The following is a 24,033-nucleotide window of genomic DNA, read 5'->3' as shown; positions in this document are numbered from 1 at the left end:
TTAGTAAGAATTCATTTTGTGCCATAGTATGAATTGCTTGAGGTGTGAACCAAAAGCATTTAAACAGTAATTCAAATGATTCACACTATTCAAGGAAAATGAATATGGATATGTAGGTTTTCTTTGTTCTTAAAACATACCTGTTATTTTTACTCCTTCCTTCGTTTCGGCTGGTATACCGACGCCAAACTCGTTTTCTCCAGAGACTCTGAAGTAGTAAATTGCCCCTTCTTGTAAGTTGGTAATTTTGTAGGAGAGACGGTTACAGTTGTTGGTCACGGAGACCCAAGCTTTCTTACTGGCCTCCCGTTTTTCTATGTGGTAGTTCTTCACTGGTGCTCCACCATCATTTTCAGGAACATCCCAGGATAATACTGCAGACTCTTTAGTGATATCGTGTACAGTGATATTGGCTGGAGGACCAGGAGAATCTAAAACTTTGACGACCAAGGTTAGTGAGGCAGCATTCAAAATATTCTGAATCATTAATGTATATTTTCCAGAATCATTTCTGTTGGCATTTTCAATAGTCAGTGATGTGCGAGACTCTGTGGAGTCAATGTAAGCTCTAGTGCGGAGGTCAGTGTCTGGTTTACTCCAGGAGACACTGGGTACTGGTCTTCCTCGGAAAGGCACAGTCATGGTAAAGGAGGCACCGGCCTTGACAATCAAGGTCTTCCTCATTTCTGTGTCAAGATCAAATACAGGTTCTTCTTCTCTTTCCTTTGCTATCTGGGGATCAGAACTATCACTGGGATCACTAGCACCGACCTTATTGATAGATCTTACTCTGAAAACGTATTCGGCTCCTGAGGTTAGTCCACTTACTGTATATTCAGTGCCTCTTAAGTTCTGAATGGCAGTTTGCCAGTCAGTTTCATCCAATTTTTTGAATTCCACAGTGTATCCAGTTATTGGGGTCCCACCATCAAATAAGGGCTTCACCCAGCCAATAGTTATATTGGTCTTGCCTGAGTCCATGATATTGGGTTTGGATGGAGGAGATGGTAAGAACACAGGATCTTCTGCCCGAATTAGGGGAGAGGTTTCACTTGGAAGGCTCAGGCCTGCAGCGTTTTCTGCATATACCCGATACTCATATTCACACCCTTCACGAAGTCCTGTGGATTTCACTCTCAGATCATAAACCAGTTTTTTGTTTACACGTACCCATAGTAGGCTGTTTTTCTCTCGCCTCTCAATTATGTAACCAGAGATTTCGCTGCCTCCATCACTTTCTGGTCTTGACCAGCAAAGTGTCATGAACTCTTTGGTCACAGATGTAATTTCCAAAGATGTGGGTGGACTTGGAACTGTAAATGGATCAAGGGCCTTTACAGCCACACTCTCCAGGGGCTCGCCAACACCATATTTATTAACACCTGTTACTCTAAAGATGTATTCATTGCCCTTGAGTAACTTGGTCACTTTACAAGATGTCGTCCTTAACTCTCCTTCACATATTGTCCAAGCAAGGCGACTTGTCTCACGTTTTTCTACAATGTAATAGTCGATAGCTGCACCACCATCTTCTTGGGGTGGTCCCCAGGAAAGAGAGCATTTCTCAGCGGTGAGGCCGGTTATTTCAAGTGGTCCTGCAGGTGGGCCAGGCTTATCAAGTACCTTGCAGTTAACTGCCATAGACCGAGTTCCAGCAACATTCTTCACTGTTAGCACATACTGCCCAGAGTCTCGTCGGACACAGTCTTTCACTGTTAGCAAAGTAGTGTAGTCCGTTGACACAATTTCCGTTCTTGCTCTCTCTTCAATTTCTACACCATCCTTGGCCCAGGAGATTATTGGCAGAGGTCGCCCTGCAACGTCTGCATTGATCTTAAGGACCTCTCCAGCTTTGACAACAATTACACCTCGGAATTTGACATCCATCATAATTCTTGGAGCCTCAACATCGTCTTTAACTGTGATAGGTCCAGTGGATTCAGATGGCTCACTAATTGAGTCAGCAGCATTTCTTGCAAAAACCCGGAATTCATAACGTTGATCTTCAGTGAGTTCAGTTACTTCAAAGTATGTTTCTGGTACATTAGTAAAGTTGCATTTCAGCCACCGCCCGTCTGGTAGTTCTCTACGTTCAATGATGTATCCGGTGATCTTAGCTCCACCATCATAATGTGGTTTTGACCACTTAAGTGACACTGATTTCCTTGTGATATTTGTGACTTCAGGTTGTCCAGGAGGGTCACAAGGGTCTCTCGCAGGAACTGGCTCACAAGATTTACTGCATTTACCAATTCCAGCAATATTCTCAGCATATACACGATACTCATACATCAGTCCTTCATCAAGGCCGGAGACTTTCATTTGCGTATCGGCAATGAGGATTTTATTTGCTTTTGACCAAAGAATGCTGCTTCTTTCTTTATACTCAAGGTGATAACCAAGTACTTGACTTCCTCCATCATTAACTGGCACTTGCCAGGTTACCAACATGGTGGATTTTGTGGCATGCACAACTTTAGGAGTACCAGGAGGACCCGGGGGGCTGAATGGATACTCAGCAACTACAGCAGAAGATTCACTGTAGGAGCTCTTTCCAAAGCGGTTTTCTGCACAAACGCGGAACTGATACTCACTTCCTGTTACTAGACGAACTATTTTAATGGATGTTCTTGCAACTGCTTGTGAAACTACATGCCATGTTGTAGAAGTGGTTTCTCTCTTTTCAACGATGTAATTGCTAATCTGGCAGCCACCATCATATTCTGGAGGATTCCAAGAAATGGTTATATTGTCACAACTAACCTCATCAATATGTATAGGTCCGGGAGGTCCTGGTTTGTCAAGCACAATTACAGTAATAGGAACTGTTACGGATCCAGCGCTATTTGAAACACATAATTCATAAGTGCCAACATCTTCCCTTGAAGCTTCCTTAATTATTAGTGATGTTACAGTCTTTGAAGAAGAAACATTGACCCTTGTTGTCTCTTTAAGAGTCTGACCATCTTTTTTCCAGCTTACAGTAGCTTGAGGTCTTCCTTTAAATGGAACGTCAATCTTCAGTTGGTCTCTGGCCTTTACATTGAAAGTATTGAAAGGAAGCTCAACTGAAGGCTTTATTTCAATATCCCTTGCAATTACTGGCACTCCAAGTTGTCTTGGATCACTTTTTCCTTTTTCATTAATTGCAGCTACCCTGAAGATATACTCCTCTCCAGCAGTTAGGCCTGATATAGTTGCTTCTAGAGTCTTCACTTGTGTGCAGATGCTCCATTTTTCACTCCCTTTAGTCTGCATTTCAACTACATAACCAGTAATTTTGCTGCCACCGTCACTTTCTGGTTTCTCCCACTTAATTGTAGCTGTGTTACGGGTCACATCGACAAGAGTTACTCTTCCAGGTGGGAGGGGTGGTTCAGAAGCTTTAACAGGTTCAGTTGTTTCAACTGGCAAACCAATTCCATATTCATTGCAAGCCAAGACTCGGAAGAAGTAAGAACACCCTTCTTGGAGATTTTCGATTTTAAAAGTGTTCTTTGTGCAGTTGTTTGTAACAGTAGCATATGCTTTTCGTGTTGTTTCTCGTTTTTCGACAATGTAGTTTGTAATCTTAGCTCCGCCATCAATAAGCGGTGGTTCCCAAGCCAGTATCACAGAGTCTTTCTTCACTTCTCTTACAGTCAAATTCACAGGGGCACTTGGTGAGTCAAGAACTCTGACGTTAACAAAAGCAGTTTTAGAGCCACTGTTGTTTTCTAGTGTCAGATTATACCGACCACTGTCAAATCTGGTAACGTTATCAATTACCAGCATTGTGTATGAGCTGGTCACCTCAATCTGGGCCCTGTCAGTGAGAACACCTTCAGCCTTTTCCCATTTCACTTCAGGTTCTGGTCGACCTTTGATAGTGACAAATAAGCGTAAAGTAGCACTCGCACGCAGAATGACCACTTTTCTGAGATCAGCATCCAGTTCTATTTCTGGTGGCTCTTGTCTCTCTTTAGCAACAACTGAACCAGGTATAGTTGCAGGCTCACCTACACCTTCAGAGTTGATGGCACAGATACGGAAGTTATATTCAGTATTTTCTTTAAGCTTGGTCACTGTGAACTGCTTTCCTTGTAGTCCTGTTGGAGGAGTACACGTTGTCCACTCATCAGCAGTGGCTTCTTTGACCTCAACAACATAGCCCTTAACAGGCGCACCACCATCATAAATTGGTTTATTCCATGCCAGGGAGACAGAAGATCTGGAAGTGTCTGTCACTTTTGGATTACTTGGCGGTCCTGGTGGATACAGAGCATCACATGCACGATAGAAAACAGAAGGCTCGCTGGGTTCACCCACACCAGCTGCATTTTCAGCGGCAACTCGGAATTCATAGGAATGCCCTTCAGTCAGGCCAGTTACCCTGAATCGAAGATCTGTTAGTGTTTTCTTGTTGCACTTGGTCCATCTAACGCCTTCCTTATCTCTTTTTTCAAGAATATAGCCCTCAATTTCAGCACCTCCATCATCTACTGGGCGTACCCATGTTACAACCATAGAATCTTTGGTGATTGCTGAGGCTTCAGGTGGTGAAGGAGGACCTGGTGGTTTATAAGGATTACGGGCTATAACAGGCTCAGATTCCAGCGGCTCTCCAATCCCATATTTATTCACAGCCATGACACGGAAAATGTACTCGTTACCAGGAAGAAGTTTAGTGACTTTGTAGTTAAGGGCCTGCACCTCAGTTGAAACCTGGGTCCAGGAGAGTCTGCTGGTCTCTCTCTTTTCAATGATGTAATGTGAAATACTAGCACCACCATCTTGTAAAGGTGGGTTCCATGCCAGGTAACATTTTTCAGCAGTAACCCCAGAAACTTTCAGAGGCCCTTCAGGAGGCCCTGGTTTGTCAAGCACCTTGACAGTGATGGGTATAGTCTTGGTACCACCAACGTTGCTGAGTTTCAGGATATATTGTCCTCCGTCACTACGTATACAATCTTTGACAACAAGAGTTGTCCTCTGAATAGTAGACTTGATTTCCATTCTGGCAGCTGTTTCTTCAAGCTCTCTTCCATCTTTTGACCAAACAATATCAGGGATAGGTTTGCCACGGATATCCGCTTCAAGGACAAAAGTCTCTCCTGCATGAACAACGATAACATCTTTATATTTGGGATCCAGTGAGGCATTTGGTGCATCAATTTCATCTCTTGCAGTAATGGCGCCAGTACTCTCAGATGGTTCACTAAAGTTGCCAGCTGCGTTTCTTGCAATTACTCTAAATTCATATCTTTGGTCTTCTACAAGTCCACTCACTGTAAATTCAGTTTCTAATACATTGGTAAAGCTGGCTTTCATCCAACGGCCATCAGGTAGATCTTTCTTTTCTACAATATAACCTGTTATTTTGCTGCCACCATCGTAGGCAGGTTTCTTCCATTTCAGTGTGACATTGTTTCTCGTAATAACAATGGCTTCAGGGCGACCTGGTGGGTCACAAGGATCACGAGCAACAAAGCATTCCGACACTTTGCTTGGCTTGCCGATGCCAACAATATTTTCAGCAGAAACTTTGAACTCATACTCAAGACCTTCATCAAGCCCAGTTGTTTTGAATTTGGTGTCTTGAATGGGAGTCTTATTTAATTTGACCCATAAAATGCTGTTCTTTTCTTTCTGTTCAAGATGGTAGCCAATAACTTTGCTGCCTCCATCATTAACAGGCTCGTGCCATTGCACAAGCATTTGATCTTTTGAGACAGATGTCACAAAAGGAGTGCCAGGCGGTCCAGGTTCTTTAAATGGATATTGTACAATAACTGGTTTAGAATCCAAGGGGACACTTTTTCCATATCTGTTTTCTGCGAAAATTCTAAACTGGTACTCACTGCCCGTTTTCAGTTTGGTTATTTTAATTGTTGTTCTTGCCACTGTTGCTGATACCATGTGCCAAGTGGTGGTTGTTGTATCTCGCTTCTCTACGATGTAGTTGCTTATTTGGCAGCCACCAGTATAGGCTGGAGGTTCCCAAGATATGACCACAAAATCTGCACTAACTTCATCAAACCGAACTGGTCCAACTGGAGGTCCAGGCTTTTCCAAAACGATAATACTGAGATTTTCGGTTGCGGTACCTGCACTATTAGTTGCTGTTACAGTGTATTTCCCAAAGTCATCTTTGTTACTTTCTTTAATGTACAAAATAGTTGAAGTAGCTGTTTTCTCAACATTTACTCTTGTTGTCTGTTTAAGAGGCTCGCCATCTTTGACCCATGAAATTTCAGGTCTTGGTCGGCCAATAACAGGAATTTCGATTTTAAGATCTTCACCAGCTTGGACACTGTATGTGTTAAATGGTAACTTGAAACTAGGCTGTATAGTCAAGTCTTTGGCTATGACGGGAACACCAAGCACTCTTGGATCGCTTTGTCCTTTCTCGTTGTAAGCCTTGACACGGAAGTGATATTCTTGCCCAGAACTCAAACCTGTAACAACCGCATTACAGACTTTGGATTCAGCCACGACACTCCACTTTTCTGTTCCTTTGGGCTGCATTTCAACAACATAGCCCAGAATTCGGCTCCCACCGTCGTGTTCAGGTTTCTCCCACATCAGGGATGCGCTGGTCTGGGACACGTCAGTGAGCGTGACCTTTCCTGGTGGGGAAGGAGGTTCAGATGCTTTCACAGCATCAACAGTTTCCACGGGAACACCAATTCCAAATTCATTTTCAGCCATTACTCTAAAGTAATAAATGGCTCCTTCTGTGAGATTCTCAACTTTGAGGCTTGTTTTGCTGCATTTATTACTCACGTTAGCATATGCTTTCCGGGTTGATTCACGTTTGTCGATAACATAGTTCTTGACCTTTGCACCCCCATCAATTAAGGGTGGGTCCCACACCAGAAGGACAGAATCTTTTCTCACTTCTTTGACCACCAAATTCTGTGGTGGTCCTGGGGTGTCAAGAACTTTCACAGTTACAAAAGCAGATTTAGACCCACTGCTGTTTTCCAGCTTGAGGATATACTTTCCAGCATCATTTCTATCACAGTTATCTATTGATAGTTGGGTATAGTTTGCTGCTTTTTCGATTTGGACCTTATCTGTGAATTCACCTTCCTCTCGAGACCAGGTGATCTCGGGTGTTGGGCGACCTTTGAATGGAATGTGAATTCTGACAGATCCACCAGCTCTTACAATGATTCCTTTCCTTAATTCAGAGTCAAGGTCAAGTTCAGGTGCTTCAAGTTTATCTTCTGGCTTCACAGTACCAGGAACTGCTGTAGCCTCACCTAAACCAACTTTATTGAGGGCACAGACTCGTACTTTATACTCTTGGTGTTCAGTGAGTTTTGAAATTTCAAATCGAGTGGCTTTCAGGCCAGTCTGGGGAGTAACTATTTGCCATTCTTCTTCATCTGCTTTGCAGATTTCTACTACATATCCCAGAATCTCACTGCCACCATCGTAGATGGGTTTACCCCAGGCAAGTGTAATTGAATTTTTAGTGGTGTCTACAATGTGTGCATTGATGGGGGGGCCAGGTTTGAACACAGGATCGCAGGCCTTATAATAAACTGTAGCTGGACTTGGTTCTCCAACTCCAGCTGCATTTTCTGCAGAGACTCTGAATTCGTACTCATGATCTTCTGTTAATCCTGTTACTCTTAGCCGTAAGTCTGTAACGCGGCGTTTATTACATTTTATCCACCTAATGCCACTTCTGTCTCTTTTCTCTACAATGTAACCAATAATCTCACTTCCACCATCACTGTCTGGACGGTTCCAACAGACGGTCATGGAGTCCTTGGCAACGTTGGTGACTTCCAAGCTTTTTGGTGGTCCAGGAAGCACGAATGGGTTTTTCATGAGTACTGGTGCAGATTCCAAAGGCTCGCCAACACCATATTTGTTGACAGCCATTATACGGAAAATATATTCATTCCCTTCTAAGAGTTTGGTAACTTTCAGAGAATTGGTTACAACCTCTGAAGCAACAACAGTCCAGGCGAGCCGACTTGTTTCTCTCTTTTCAACAACATAGTGAGAAATGTCACTGCCACCATCTTGAAGTGGTGGAGACCATGTTAATGTGCATTTTTCAGCGGTGACTCCAGTAACCTGGACTGGCCCTTCTGGAGGCCCTGGTCTGTCTAACACTTTTACATTTACTGGGAATGACTTAGAACCTGCAACGTTGGAAGCTCTTAAAATATACTGTCCACCATCAATTCTAATGGCATCCTTTACAATAAGTAAAGCCTTGAAATCTGTGTTCTTTATTTCATATCTAGCAGATTCTTCAATCTCCTTATCCCCTCTTAGCCACTCAATGGTAGGTAGGGGCTTTCCATGGACATCGGCTTCAAGCCTGAATGTTTCTCCAGCATTTACCACAATTGTGTCTCTAAATTTTGGATCCATTGAAATTCTTGGGAGTTCGACCTCATCCCTGGCAGTTATCGGTCCAGTACTGTCAGAAGGTTTGCTTATTGCACCTGCTGCATTCTTTGCAATGACTCTGAATTCATATCTTTGATCTTCAGTAAGACCTGACACAGTAAACTGAGTTTCAATGACGTTTGTGAAGCTGGCTTTCATCCAGCGACCCTCAGGCAGATCACGCTTCTCTACAATGTAACCTGTAATCACACTTCCACCATCATATGCGGGTTTGGTCCACTGTAAAGTGATTTCATGTCTTTTAACGATTATTGCTTCTGGGGTTCCTGGTGGGTCACAGGGATCTCTGGCTACATAGCATTCGGAAGTCTTGCTTGCTTTGCCTATACCAACAATATTTTCAGCATACACTCTGAATTCATATTCAATGCCTTCTTCAAGATTGACTGCTTTAAACTGAGTATCATGAATAATACTTTTGTTGACTTTTGTCCACAGAATACTGTTTCTTTCCTTTCTCTCAAGGTGGTAACCTATGATTGGGCTGCCACCATTATTGATTGGTTCATGCCACTGTATAACCATGGAATCTTTGGAAATGGCTGTGACAAATGGTGTACCTGGAGGGCCTGGTTCTCTGTAGGGATATTGAGCTACAATTGGCTCAGATTCCAAGGCAAAGCTTTGTCCATATCTGTTTTCAGCGAATATTCTGAATTGATATTCTGTACCAGTTTTCAGTTTGGTCACTTTCAGTGTCGTTCTGGCCACAGTAGCAGAAACAACATCCCATACTGTGGTGGTCGTATCTCTTTTCTGAACTACGTAGTTAGTGATCTGGCAGCCCCCTGTATATGATGGAGGTTCCCAAGATATGGTAATACTTTCAGCACTGACTTCATCAAATTTAACAGGTCCTTTTGGAGGATCAGGCTTATCTAGGGTTATAATTTCAATGGATGCTGTCTTCTGACCAACCACATTAGCAACTGTGATTCCATAATGTCCACCATCATCCTTATGAGTTTCTTTAATACTGAGGACGGTGAGGTCAAGTGAGTCAGTGACATTGATTCTTGTAGTCTGCTTCAGTGGAAGATCGTCCTTAGTCCAGGTAACAGTTGGCTTAGGACGTCCAGAAATGGGTACTTCTATTTTCAAATCTTGGCCAACCTGTACACTGTAACTGTTAAATGCAGGTCTCACATCTGGCTCAATGACCAGATCTTTGGCAACTATTGGAACTGCAAGAGACCTAGGATCACTTCTCCCCTTTTCATTTACAGCCACAACTCTAAAGAGGTACTCTTCTCCCTGAGTTAGGTTGGTAATTACAGCTTCAAGGGACTTGACTCGAGCGCACTCTGACCATTTCTCACTGTGTTTAGCTTGCATCTCCACAATATACTGAATGATTTTACTGCCACCATCATGTTCAGGCTTTGTCCAGCTCAAAGAGACACTGTTTCTGGTGACATCATCCACAGTGATTTTTCCCGGAGGTTGTGGGACTTCTGCAACCTTAACTGGATCATCAGTGTGGGCGGGAAGGCCAATACCATACTCGTTCTCAGCTGTGACTCTAAAGTAGTAACTACAACCTTCTTGGAGTTGGTCGATTTTCCAAGAATTCTTATGGCAGTTTGTTACCACTGCAGCATATGATTTCCTTGTGGCTTCACGTTTCTCAACAATGTAGTTTTTAATTTTGGATCCCCCATCCAACAGAGGAGGTTCCCATGTAATCGACACTGAGTCTTTAGTGATTTCTGTGATTTTCAGATTAACAGGTGGACTTGGTGTGTCCAGAACTCTCACAGTCACAAAGGCAGACTTTGTCCCACTGCTGTTTTCTAATGTGAGAGTGTATTTTCCACTATCATATCGGTTGACATTGTCAAGAACAAGGGAGGTGAAACTGCTAGTGCTGTCAATTATAGCTGCATCTCGGATTTCACCATCCACTTTGCCCCATTTAACTTCTGGTGTAGGACGACCTCTAATAGGAACAAATAACCTTAAGGAGCCACCTGCCCTTATATTTAGAATTTTCCTCAGTTCCAGGTCAAGGTCAATGTCTGGTGCTTCCAACTTTTCTTCAACTATAACAGGTCCAGGAACATCAGCATGTTCTCCCACTCCAGCTTTGTTAACAGCACAGATACGGAAGTTGTATTCATGCTTCTCCAATAGCTTCTCCACTTCTATGTTTGTTTTATTGATTCCAGTCGGTGGAGTGCACATTGTCCATTCACCAACACTCACGTCACATTTTTCAACAATGTATCCTTGGATTTCACAGCCACCGTCATATATTGGTTTGCCCCAAGAAAGGAAGACGGAAGATCTGGTAATATCAGTGACTCTGGGGTTGTTTGGAGGTCCTGGTTTATAAATAGGGTCACAAGCCTTTTGATAAGCAGAAGGTGGGCTTGGCTCGCTAAGTCCAGCAGCGTTCTCGGCTGAGACTCTGAACTCGTAATTGTGGTTTTCTAAGAGTCCGGTTACTCTCAAGCGCAGCTCCCCAATCAGACGTTTGTGGCATCTTGTCCATCTGATGCCCTCTTTGTCCCGTTTTTCAAGAACATACCCAAGAATTTCACTGCCGCCATCAGATGCTGGTCTTTCCCATACAACAATCATTGAGTCCTTGGTCACTGCTGTGACTTCCGGAGCCTTCGGTGCATCTGGCACTACAAATGGATTCTTGGCAGTTACTGGCTCAGATTCAAGAGGTTCGCCAACACCATATTTGTTGACAGCCATTACACGGAAAATATATTCATTGCCTTCAAGCAGCTTAGTAACCTTGCAGCTGAGAGTCTGTACATTAGCATCAACCACAGTCCAAACCAAGCGGCTGGTCTCTCTCCTTTCCACAATATAATTTATGATATCACTCCCACCGTCTTGGAGTGGGGGTTTCCAAGCTACTGTGCATTTTTCTGCTGTAACTCCTGATATAACAATAGGTCCTTCGGGTGGCCCTGGTCTGTCAAGAACTTTGACATTTACAGTGACTGACTTCTCTCCTGCAACGTTTTTGGCCCTCAGTATGTAACTTCCACTGTCAATGCGTATTGCATCCTTTACACTGAGACTGGTGGCAAAGTCAGTGCTCTTAATTTCTAATCGAGCTGTATTTGAGAGCTCATGATCACCTTTTATCCACTGAGTGGTTGGTATCGGTTTGCCATAAATATCTGCATCAATCTTAAATAGCTCACCAGCATGCACCACAATTGTATCTTTGTATTTTGGATCCATGCGAATCTGTGGTGGTTCTACCTCGTCTCTTGCTGTTATTGCTCCTGTGCTCTCTGAAGGCTCGCTAAACACTCCTGCAGCATTTCGAGCTATAACCCGGAACTCATATCTATGGTCTTCAACTAGGCCAGTTACTTCAAACTGAGTGTCAATGACGTTGGTAAAACTAGCTTTCATCCAGCGGCCCTCAGGCAGTTCTTTCTTTTCAACAATATAACCAGTGATCTTGCTTCCACCATCGTAAGTGGGTTTCTTCCACTGAAGAGTCACGGAATTTCTTGTGACAATGATTGGCTCTGGCCTTCCTGGTGGATCACATGGATCACGGGCTACGTAGCTTTCAGACACTTTACTTGGCTTGCCGATGCCCACAATATTCTCTGCAGAGACTCTAAATTCATATTCAATGCCTTCATCGAGGCCAGTTGTTTTAAACTTGGTTTGAGGAATAGGTGTCTTATTCAACTTAACCCAGAGGATGCTGTTTCTTTCCTTGCGTTCCAAGTGATAGCCAATGACTTTGCTACCTCCATCGCTGACTGGCTCGTGCCAGTGTACTTCCATGCTGTCCTTGGAGGATAGCATTACGAATGGTGTGCCAGGAGGACCAGGAACTTTGAATGGATACTGGGCTACAACAGGCTCTGAAGTGAGGTAGGTGCTCTTTCCATATCTGTTTTCAGCTGCAATCCTAAACTGATATTCACATCCAGTCTTTAACCTGCAAGCTTTTATTGTTGTCCTTGCAACAGTAGCTGACACAATCTGCCAGGTGGTTGTGGAAGTGTCCCGTTTTTCTACAATGTAATTGTTGATAGAACTTCCACCATCATACTTAGGTGGGCCCCAGGAGAAAGTAATACTGTCGGCTGTCACTTCATCCATTTTAACTGGTCCTGTCGGAGGCCCTGGTTTGTCAAGAACGATAATGTTAAGGGTTTCGGTGGCTTCACCAGCCGAGTTAGTCAGTTCAACGATGTAATGTCCAACATCTTCTCGGCATGCTTCCTTTATTGTCAGTAGTGAGTTATTTTCTGTGCTCTCGGCGTTTACTCTGGTCGTCTGCTTCAGTGGCACGTCATCTTTATGCCAGGTTACAGCTGGCGTAGGGCGTCCAATGAATGGAACATCGACTTTCAGGTCTTCGCCTGCCAGGACAGTGAAAGTAGTGAAGAGGAGTTTGAAGGCTGGCGGAATGACAAGGTCCTTGGCAATTACTGGCACACTCAGTTGTCTTGGATCGCTAATGCCCTTCTCGTTCTGAGCAGACACACGGAAAGAGTACTCTTCACCCTGAATTAATCCAGTAATAGTGGCTTCGGTGACTTTGACTGTGGCACACGTGACCCATTTGTCACTGCCTTTGCTCTGCATCTCCACGATGTAGCCTAGAATTCGGCTGCCTCCATCATGCTCAGGCTTCTCCCAGGAGAGTGACACACTGTTTCTTGTGACGTCCACCAACGTTATCTTTCCTGGAGGCAGAGGTCGTTCTGATGCTTTCACAGATTCTGCAGTTTCAGCAGGCAGCCCGATGCCATATTCATTTTCGGCGAGAACCCTGAAGTAGTAACTGCAGCCTTCTTGAAGCTGGTCTACCTTCCAGGAAGTCTTGTGGCAATTTGTTGTAACAGTTGAATATGCTTTCCTTGTTGATTCCCGCTTTTCAACAATATAGTTATTTATTTTCGAACCTCCATCAATAAGAGGAGGCTCCCATGTCAGTGTGACAGATGTCTTAGTGACCTCCTTTACCTTCAGGTCCTGTGGAGGGCCTGGTGTGTCTAGTACTCTGACATTGACAAATGCAGACTTGCTGCCTGAGCTGTTTTCTATGGTTAGTATGTATTTGCCACTGTCGAATCTGTTTACATTTCCAATAATAAGCAGGGTGTAAGAGCTTGTCGACTCGATGCTAGCTTTATCTAAAGATTCTCCGTGTTCTCGAGTCCACTTCACCTCAGGTGCTGGCCTTCCTTTGATGGGAACAAAAAGTCTCAGAGTACAGCAAGCTCTTATGGTAACAACTTTGCGCAGTTCAGCATCCAGTTCAATCTCTGGAGGCAGCATCCTGTCTTCAGCCTTTGGAGTTCCAGGAACAAGTGCAGGTTCCCCAATGCCTTCAGAATTCATGGCATAGATGCGAATTTTATATTCCTGGTTCTCTGTGAGATTGGTGATGGTGTAAGAAGTTGCCTTGAGCCCAGCTGGTGGAGTGACAATCTTCCATTCATCTTCCTCTGGCAGGGCGATCTCAACCATATACCCAGTGATTTCGGAACCACCATCATAGATAGGTTTGTTCCAAGCAATCGAAATGGATGATCTGCTTGTATCTAGAACACGTGGGTTACCTGGTGGGCCAGGTTTAAACACAGCATCACAAGCTTTATAAAATGGACTGGTAGCACTCGGTGCGCTGATTCCAGCCGCGTTCTCAGCCATGACCCGGAACTCATACTCATGTCCTTCTGTCAGCCCAGACACTTTGTATCTTAAATCAGTAAGGGTCTTTTTGTTGCATTTCACCCAGCGTTGGCCTGCTTTATCTCGTCGTTCCACAATGTAATTGATGATTTCACTGCCACCATCAGAGTCAGGATGTCCCCAGCAGACAACCATGGAATCTTTAGTGATACTGGTAACTTCAGGGTTTTTAGGTGGATCAGGAGGTCCATAAGGATCCACTGCAATCATAGGCTCTGAGTCCAGTGGCTCTCCAACGCCATATTTGTTTACAGCCATCACACGGAATATGTATTCATTGCCTTTCAAAAGTTTAGTAACCTTTAGTTTTGTTACTTGGACTTCTGAGGCTACATTTGTCCATGCCAGTCTGCTGGTTTCACGTTTCTGAACGACGTAATACTCAATTTTGGCACCTCCATCATCCAGTGGAGGCAACCATGACAGTACACATTTTTCTGATGTCACTTCAGAAACAGCTAAAGGTCCTTCTGGTGGGCCTGGTCTATCAAGAACTTTGACATGGAAGATGTGTTTAGCAAAACCACCAGCATTAGTTGCTGTAAGGGTATAGGCACCGCCATCCCTTCTCAGTGAATCCTTGTTTACCAGATTAGTAGAGAAATCTGCAATTTTAATTTCTAATTTTGCTGTGTTTTCAAGCTCCTTTCCATCTTTGGTCCATTCCATTGTTGGAGGTGGGCGGCCTGAAACATCAGCTTCCAGCTTGAATGCTTCACCTGCTTTTAATATAATTGTGTCCTTAAATTTGACATCCACCATTATCCTTGGGGCTTCAATGTCGTCTCTGCATGTGATAGCATCTGATGGCTCAGATGGTGGGCTAATAGCACCAGCAGCATTTTTGGCAATGACACGGAATTCATATGCGGCATCTTCGGTTAGTCCACTGACTGTAAATTCATTCTCTAAAATGTTGCTGAAGTTGGCCTTTAGCCACCGTCCATTAGGAAGATCCCGCTTTTCAACTATGTAACTAGTAATTTTAAAGCCTCCAGTATATTCAGGCTTAGCCCATTTAAGAGTCACTGTGTGTCTAGTAATATTGAGAGGAATTGGTTTGCCAGGTGGGTCAATGGGATCCAAAGCTAAAATAGGTTCAGATGGCTTGCTTGGCTTGCCTTTGCCAGCCATGTTTTCTGCAATCACTCGGAATTCATAAGCAATACCATCTGTTAGTCCACTTGATTTGAAAATGTTGCCGGGTACTAATGCTTTGCTCACAGTCTGCCAGAGAATACCATTTCGTTCTTTTCTTTCAACGTGGTATCCTAAAATGGGGCTTCCACCATCAGAAAGAGGCTCATGCCAGCTGATTGTTATAGAGTCCTTGGTAACTGCAGCCACCTGAGGGGTACCAGGAGGCCCAGGGACCTTAAATGGATAGTTGGCAACTACAGATGCTGACATGATGCTGGGTCCCACTCCGTATCTGTTTTGAGCTTTTACCCGGAACTGGTACTCTACTCCAGTAGTAAGGCGAGTGGCTTTGTAGGTAGTGCGTATAACAGTGGTTGCTAGTTCGACCCATGTGGTACTGTCAGTCTGCCGCATTTCTACCACATAGTTGCTTATGGGTACACCTCCATCATTCTCAGGTGGCTCCCAAGAGAAGGTGACAAAATCAGATGAAACTTCATCAAATTTGATTGGTCCAGTAGGTGGCCCTGGGATGTCATGGACTTGAATGGTGATGACATCACCAACCTCTCCCACAATGTTCCTTGCTGTTAACGGGTAGGGCCCACTGTCACTTCTTACGCACTCGTTGATGTTTAAGATGGTGGAAGTTGCTGTATTTTCAAAATTAACTCTCTGTGTCTGTTTAAGAATCTGGTCTCCTTTCTTCCACGTAACCGTAGGCTTTGGTCGACCGAGCACTGGAATTTCAACTTTGATGTTGTCACCAGCTTTAGCAATAACTAATTTCTGATAAATGCCACGGAGATCCAATTCTGGAAGCATGGTCTGCTCCTTGACAATGACGGGTCTGCTTTCTCTAGGGGCACTTCTCCCTGCGCTGTTCACTGCCATTACCTGGAAGGTGTATTCTTCCCCTTCAGTCAGATTCTTCACAACACATTCCAACCCCTTCACAGTTGTGATGTGGGTCCACTGGTCAGAGCCTTTTCTCTGGGCTTCAATCACATAGCCAGTGATCTTACTGCCACCGTCATGTTTGGGTTTAGGCCATGCCAAGCTGACTGTGCTCTTAGTTATGTCCATGATGTTAAGACTGTCTGGTGGTGATGGTGCTTCGGAGGCCCTTACGGGCTCTGTCGTTTCTGTCGGCTCGCCAATTCCATACTCATTTTCTGCCATCACTCTGAAGAAGTATTCACATCCTTCCGACAAGCCAGTGACTTTATATGTGCATTTATGGCACTTGGTGGTGACCGTGGAGTAAGATTTCCGTGTTGCTTCTCGTTTCTCCACAATGTAGTTTGTGATACGTGAGCCCCCGTCTATAAGAGGGAGGTCCCAGTGCAGGGTGACGCTCTCCTTCGTGATGTCAGTAGGTCTCAGGTTGAGGACAGGTCCTGGTGTGTCCAAGACTCTGACATTAACGAAGCCACTCTTCTTCCCAGCGGGGTTTTCTATGGTCATCACAAATTTACCAGTGTCATATCTGTTACATTCTGGGATGATCAGGAGTGTGAATGACTCTGTATTTTCGATGTTAGCTCGGTTTTTAAGGTTGATGCCATCTTTGGTCCATGTCACTTCAGGGGCAGGTCGACCTTTAATGGGCACGAATATTCTAATACTGAGTCCTGCTCTCACAACAAGAGTTCTTCGAAGCTCAGCATCTAGTTCGAAGTCAGGGGCCATCTCCCGTTCCACAATTTCAACATTTGGAACCACTGCTGGCTCCCCAACACCAGCATCATTGATGGCACTGATTCTAAAATTGTATTTTTCTTTAGTCTCAAGATCAGGGACCACAAACTCAGTGATTCTGAGGGCTGTTCCTGTTGTATCCTTTATCCAGCCCTCATCTCCTACTTTTTGATGCTCTACGACATAGCCAGTGATTTCAAGGCCACCGTCGTAATGAGGCTTGCCCCATGCCAAAGAAGCAGATTTCTTGGTAGTGTCAGTGACGCGTGCATTTGAAGGTGGTCCTGGGGGATCTGGAAAGGAAATGGGCACAAAAATGTTAAAGGTTTGGATTTGGTATAAATTAAATACCGGCACTCCCCAAAGAGCTGTGTTGAAAAAGGTAAATACTAACAGGCAACATCTTTCATTAGAACAGGATTTGAAGCATCACTAGGTGGACCAATTCCTGCTTTGTTCTCTGCACTGACTCGGAACTCGTAGGTGTTTCCTTCTTGCAGTCCTGTCACTTTGCATCTGAGATCAGAAACTGGAGTCTTTGTTGCTCTCACCCATCGCAAGCCTTTCTTCTCTCTCCTTTCTACATGATACCCTGTGATCTCACTGCCACCGTCATCAACTGGTCTTTTCCAACTGATAGTGGCAGTGTTTTTAGTGACATTCGAAACCTCTGGCTTTCCAGGGGGGCCAGGTGGACCTGAAAAGGAAGCAAATTTGTGAGAAATCTATGATTTCCTAAGCTCCACTGCAAAGGTTTATGTATCAATTCCCTTATGTGTTGTACTTACCAAATCTGTCTACCATTTTGACAGGTTCAGACTGTACAGGTTCTCCTTTGCCATATTGGTTTACAGCTGAGACCCGGAAGACATACTCGTTTCCTTGGATAAGTTTGGTTGCCACATGCCTGCAAGACTGAATATCTTCGGCAACCACTGTCCACAGAAGTCGGCTGGTTTCTCTCTTTTCCAGGACATAGGACTTAATTGGTGAGCCACCATCTTCCAAGGGAGGTGTCCATGTGAGTGTTGCTTTTTCAGCAGAAACGTTACTGATTTCGATGGGACCTGGAGGACCAGGTACATCAAGCACTGTCACCTTCACATGCTCACTCTTGGTGCCAAAAGGATTAGTAGCAGTGATGGTGTATTCACCAGCATCTTTTCTAGTGGCATACTTGATAGCAAGCATGGAAGATGTTGGGGTTGAAGTTATCTGAACGATATCTGATATTCGTATGTCTTTTCCTGCCCTGGACCAACTTGACTTTGGAAGAGGCTTGCCAAGAATGCTAATGGCACTCAGAATGATGGTGTCTCCTGCTTTAACTGTTAGCCCGTCTTTTATTGTGGGATCAAGAACAATGGTTGGTGCCTCTGCAAAGGAAAAAAAAAACAAAAACAAACATTGTAATCAGAAAGGGAAGGTGGCTTAATTTACTGTTTTTCTTAATGTGCATAAAAAATAAAATAGACCTACCATATTCATCTTTGCAGATAATGGTTCCTGTACTTTCTGATGGAGCACTGATAGCACCTGCTGTATTCTTTGCTCTAATTCGGAATTCATATTTTCCACCCTCGACAAGGTCAGTAACAGTAAAGGCACAATCTGGGACATTAACATGGTTGGCTTTCGTCCAGAATTTAGAGGGAAGATCTCGCTTCTCTACTATATATCCAGTCAACTTATGGCCACCATCGTATTTAGGTTCAGTCCAGACGAGAGTCACTGAATTCCTTGTTACATTGATAACTTCAGGTTTGCCAGGAGGATCTAAAATAAAGCAACAAACAAACAAACCCAGTCAGCCACACACCAACGTTTTCTTCATGAGGAAATACAAAGAGACATTATACAAAGTCTCTGTATAATGACTTACCAATTGGATCAAGGGCCACAACTGGCTCTGATGGGAGGCTTGGTTTGCCTACTCCTGCTAAATTGATTGCCATAACTCGGAACTCATATTCCAGACCTTCAGTTAGTCCTGTCACTTTGAAGTCTTTCATTCTAATAGGAGTCTTATTAGCTCTCTTCCACAAAAGGCTGTTTCTTTCCTTGAACTCGATATGATACCCTATAAACGACCCAGTGATGTGTCAGTTCACATAGAAAGTGCAAATGTAGCCTGATTTTTAAATACACACACACACACAACAAATAATCATTCTTGTTGGTATCTATACTTTTATTACCTAGCCATAGGGATATTTTTTATCTCCTGGAATAGACTTATTTTTGGCACCTTCTGTTGAAATATTTTAACTTATAAAAATAGATACTATCATTTAGAAAGCCTTTATTAACTATCACATTAGGAGTTTTTCATTCAAATGAAGTTAGCTTAATGAATTAGCTTACTTAATTCTTAATGTTCTGAATGCATGATAAACTGAAAAAAGGAACTTACACTTTTGGATGTGCAGATAGTACTATAAATAAGTAGCACAGATTCAACTTGTTTTTGGGGAGGAAGATTTGGAAGAAATATTAATGTAAATGCTCTAGGATAAGAGCCAACAAAATACCTGTAATCGGAGAGCCTCCAGTTTTCTTGGGGTCAGTCCATGTTAGAGATACGGAGTCATGTCTGACATCCACGATATTGGGAGGTGGGGGAGCATCAGGGACATCTGGGAAAAAGCAGATAATTCAAGATTTATAATCAGGAATGTATTCTAAATGAACTGGAACCATATTCTGCTTTATGTTTTCTGACCTTGAGACACTTACCAAATGGGTGTCTGGCAACAATTGGCTCCGATTTCAGACCCTCTCCTACACCGTATTTATTTTCGGCACTGACCCGGAAGGTGTATTCCATCCCCTCGTGCAGTCTCATGACCCTGAAAGTGGTTTTCTGGACTGCTGAGGCACAAGTCACCCACTTGTTGTTTACAGAATCTCTCTTCTCTAGGACGTAGTTGGTGATCTCAGAACCTCCATCGTCCTTCGGAGGACCCCACTTTAAGGTTATGGCTTCTGCTGTGACTTCTTCAAATTTGATTGGTCCAGTGGGGATGCCAGGCTTGCCGACAACTTTTATGGTGAGAGTCCCTTCCTTGGTGCCAGCCACATTCTTCAGTGTGATTGTGTATTTTCCAGCATCAGATTTTCGGCAATCATATACGACAAGAGTAGTGTTAACTGCAGACGACTCAACACTGACTCTTGTGTCTGTTGCTAGAGGGTCTTCCCCTTTCTTCCAGAACACGGATGGAACTGGCTTGCCTTTTATGGGGATCTTAAGACGGAAGTTGCTGTTTTCTTTGGCCAAGTAGCACAAATCAGGTAGGTCCTTTAAGTCAAGGTCAGGAGCCACTGTAAAACAGCAGAGATAAGTCATTTTTTAATGCCAGGCAGTTAATTTTTTCAAATCATTATAGTTTTTAGAGAGTTTTTATGTAAGCCAGGGAATAGGGCTCAGGAGCACTTTTAGTTTTTGATATGGAGCATTTTCAAAGTCTCTATTGAATTTGTTACAATGTTATTTCTGTTTTATGCTTTGGTTTTTTGGCCATGAGGCATGTAAGATCTTAACTCCCTGACCAGGGATCAAACTGGAGAACCCCATGTATTGGAAGGTGAAGTCTTAACCACTGCACTGCCAGGGAAGTCCCAAGAGTGCACTTTTGATGACAAGGGGAAAATGGAGATGATGGCTAAGGGCTTACCGACATCATCCTTCGCCACAGCAGTGATTTCACTTGGGGTGCCTTCTCCATTTTCATTCTCAGCACTCACTCGGAAGGTATATTCCTTCCCTTCAGTCAAGTCTTTTGTGGTGTACTGTAAGCTTAATGATTTCATGACTCGTTGCCACTTATTTTCTTCAGTCAGGAAATCAACAACATATCCAATAATTCGACTTCCACCATCGCTGCGAGGCTTCTTCCAGCCTATGCTGCAAGATGACTTGGTGACAGAAGTCACCTTCAGGTCCACAACTGGTCCAGGGGTTTCTAACGCAAAGGAGAAATGATGAGTCTAAGCCCCAGATAACCAAGGTAAGGTGTCACTCAGAATGATGGGGCGGTAGCTTAATTTGCTTACCGGAAGCTTTGACAGCATCACGTGTCTCACCGGGATCACCAATGCCATACTCGTTTTCAGCAAACACCCTGAAGAAGTAGGATTTTCCCTCCTCCAGGTTAGATACTCTGAAGCTTGTTTTTGAGCACTCTGTTGTCACAGTAGACCAGGACTTCCTCTCTGCATCACGCTTTTCTACCACATAGTTTATGATGGGGCTTCCACCATCAACAATGGGAGGATCCCAGGTAATATAAGCAGAATCTTTGGATATTTCTTTGACAGTCACGTTGACAGGTGGCCCAGGAGTATCTGAATAAATAGTGGGTAAATAAAAAATGAATACCTAAAAAACATATTGGCTACATTTTAAACATATATATGATTGTTTTTCCATGTAGACTTACCAAGCACTTTCACTACAATGGTATATTCCTTTTTACCACAGCTGTTCTCCAGAGTCAAGATGTATTTTCCTGCATCATATTTGTTCACATTTTCACAGCGCAAGAAGGTGTCAAAGTCAGTGGACTTTATGTCCAGTCCAATCCTTTCTCTTAGATTGACATTTGGTTTAGACCAAGTTATCTTGGGAGGTGGACGTCCTTTTACTGGCACGTACAGTCTCATGGTAACTCCAGCACGCAATATGAGTGTCTTCCTCAAATCAGCATCAAGTTCTCCCTCAGGTGGAACTGTTTAATGTTGGAGTGAAGAAAGTTACAGTAATGTGTATTTCCAAGGACTGGCCTGATAACTCCTAAAATATGTTTCTGATTTCTAGTTCTTAAATTCTTAATATAATTCTCAAAACTTTTGCCGACTATCTTAAGACTTCTATTTTCTAGTATCCTATGGGCCAACCCACGTTTTCCCTGGAGGATCTGCACCTCCTTCTCTCATGAACCTTACATACTCTTAAACTCTCTGTGTATTACAAGTAGATGACTGATTTTGGGCTTTCTTCCAGTGAAAGCACTCTGCTATACACTCTGGCTTTATTTCACTGTAGGAAGAAAAGTACACAGTGGGTGAAGTGTAATTCAAAGTAATAGGAGCATTGATTCGGGAGAATAAGTAAATAGAAGAAATAGTGGGAAAAGAAATTAAGATGGAGAGGGGTGAATTGAAGAGAAAATAAAAACCTAAGAATGATAAATAGCTCGCTGCTGCTGCTAAGTCGCTTCAGTCGTGTCCGACTCTGTGCAACTCTATGGACAGCAGCCCACAATGCTCCTCTGTCCACAGGATTTTCTAGGCAAGAATACTGGAGTGGGTTGCTATTTCCTTCTTTGAAATAGCTCACTACTTAGTTTAAAAAAAAAAAAACACCTTTTTATTCTCAATAAAATCCCTATATTCCATAATCTTTTGAAGACAGGAAATTCTCCGGTAAGTAAGAAAAGCATTTCAAAACCACAAATCACCTTGCATTCCATTTGGCTTGTTGTACAGTACCATAAAGTACCAACCCAGCTCTCCTACAACATACTTCTAGAGTTACCAACCCTAAAACTTGTAAATAAATAAATCTACATAGAGGAGTTCTGTATACTCCCTCTTAGAATATGACTGATGAAAAGAGTTCTGTATATTTCTCCTGGTAGTACTTACTTAAAATGTCCTTGGGACAGTGTTTGTCTGGCACATCACTGGGGTCACTGTATCCAATCTTATTAACGGCATACACGCGGAACTGGTATTCTGTGTTTTCCATTAGGCCGGTAACCTCAAAGCGGGTTTTCTGGAGCTTCTGTGGTAAATTGCACCTCACCCAGTTATCCGAATCAGCTCGTTTTACTTCAACAAGGTAGCCAATGATAGGACTGCCACCATCATAGGCTGGCTTGCCCCAAGATAGACTCACAGAGCTCCGGGTTGTGTCATATACTTTGGGGAAAGCTGGTGGTCCAGGAGGATCTGAAGATAATAATAGAAAATTTTCATTAAAACCTCATTCCCGGTTATTGAATCCTGATTGTCACACATCTGTGGGACTCTTCCATGAAAACTTACACAGAGGATCTTGGGCATAAACAGCTTTGGAGGCGTCACTGGGTTTGCCTGGTCCAGCCTTATTGATTGCTGTAACTCGGAACTCATATTCTGTGCCTTCTTGGAGACCTGTTGCTTTTATTGTTCTTTCTATCACAGGTTTTCTGTTGACTTTAGTCCAGTTAACTGCGTGGGTTTCCCGCTTTTCAACCAAATAGCCGGTGATGGGGGAGCCGCCATCATCTGCTGGGGGTTTCCAGCTGACTGTCATGTGATCTTTGGTTACATTGCTAATAACAGGAGGATCACAGCGTCCAGGTGGGTCTGCAGAGATTAATTGACAGGTTTATGTCCCAGTCTAAAAGGTAATATTTAAAAAGTAGAATGAAAAACTGCAGGAAAATGTTCTTACCGTATGGGTTTTTAGCAATTGCTGGTTCAGTTAAGATCGGGTCACCAACCCCGTATTTATTTTCAGCACAAATTCGGAACTGATACTCATGGCCCTCTATCAGTTTCTCCACACTGCAGCTGGTGATGGGCACGGTAGCAGAGACTTGTGCCCAGTTGGGTCTGCTCGTTTCACGTTTGTCAACAATATAGTTGGTGATTTCTGAGCCTCCATCTTCAAGAGGAGGTTCCCAAGAAAGCATTGCACGATCCGAATACATTTTGTTGATTTTAACGGATGCTGGAGGACCTGGTTTATCTGAAAGGATAAGAAAGAAAAGTTAAGTCTTTCACCCAAACATATGAAATAGGGGATGAACAGAGTGGAGGACTGGAGACCTGGGCTGCTGTCTTTATACTGTCATTAACTTCCTCTACGACTTTGGAAGTTACTTTTCTCCAGATCTTAATCTCCTCATATCTAAAACTATGTATCTGGAATACCTGATCTCTAATGGTCTTTTCAGCTGTAAAACACTATTGTTCTGTGTTGAGAATAATTCCATGATGACAAAAGATACATCAAGTTAGGTATCTTTTCTCACATGTTACTTTGTAAATTCTATGACATCACATTAACCAAAGTGAAGCCTGAGATTC

At 43.4% G+C, this 24,033-nt stretch overlaps 1 protein-coding gene and 1 long non-coding RNA gene across 2 annotated transcripts in view; one reads left to right on the top strand and one right to left on the bottom strand.

Moving 5' to 3' along the window:
- TTN (titin) overlaps nucleotides 1-24,033 on the bottom strand; it is a 274,932-nt gene that overhangs the window by 34,643 nt on the left and 216,256 nt on the right. The window contains exons 299-311 of the mRNA XM_081579499.1: nucleotides 23,396-23,692; nucleotides 23,005-23,307; nucleotides 22,603-22,908; nucleotides 21,396-21,683; nucleotides 21,010-21,300; nucleotides 20,631-20,918; nucleotides 19,690-20,277; nucleotides 19,485-19,589; nucleotides 18,836-19,033; nucleotides 18,433-18,729; nucleotides 17,742-18,329; nucleotides 17,348-17,650; nucleotides 141-17,246 (exon numbers count right to left, since the gene is read on the bottom strand). Coding sequence (XP_081435625.1) covers nucleotides 141-17,246; nucleotides 17,348-17,650; nucleotides 17,742-18,329; nucleotides 18,433-18,729; nucleotides 18,836-19,033; nucleotides 19,485-19,589; nucleotides 19,690-20,277; nucleotides 20,631-20,918; nucleotides 21,010-21,300; nucleotides 21,396-21,683; nucleotides 22,603-22,908; nucleotides 23,005-23,307; nucleotides 23,396-23,692 — 20,958 coding nt within the window. The remainder of the gene's footprint in view (nucleotides 1-140; nucleotides 17,247-17,347; nucleotides 17,651-17,741; nucleotides 18,330-18,432; nucleotides 18,730-18,835; nucleotides 19,034-19,484; nucleotides 19,590-19,689; nucleotides 20,278-20,630; nucleotides 20,919-21,009; nucleotides 21,301-21,395; nucleotides 21,684-22,602; nucleotides 22,909-23,004; nucleotides 23,308-23,395; nucleotides 23,693-24,033) is intronic.
- LOC145541876 (uncharacterized) overlaps nucleotides 1-24,033 on the top strand; it is a 93,201-nt gene that overhangs the window by 65,978 nt on the left and 3,190 nt on the right. Inside the window, exons 5-11 of the long non-coding RNA XR_014079383.1 lie at nucleotides 17,766-17,942; nucleotides 18,450-18,541; nucleotides 19,874-20,003; nucleotides 20,166-20,247; nucleotides 20,509-20,707; nucleotides 20,793-20,963; nucleotides 23,143-23,301. This is a non-coding gene — a long non-coding RNA (uncharacterized LOC145541876). The remainder of the gene's footprint in view (nucleotides 1-17,765; nucleotides 17,943-18,449; nucleotides 18,542-19,873; nucleotides 20,004-20,165; nucleotides 20,248-20,508; nucleotides 20,708-20,792; nucleotides 20,964-23,142; nucleotides 23,302-24,033) is intronic.

Source organism: Giraffa tippelskirchi, chromosome 3 (assembly GCF_054371585.1).
Source record: "Giraffa tippelskirchi isolate mGirTip1 chromosome 3, T2T-mGirTip1v1.2.pri, whole genome shotgun sequence".
NCBI classification, from domain to species: Eukaryota; Metazoa; Chordata; class Mammalia; order Artiodactyla; family Giraffidae; genus Giraffa; species Giraffa tippelskirchi.
This window is presented reverse-complemented; position numbering and strand designations above follow the sequence as displayed.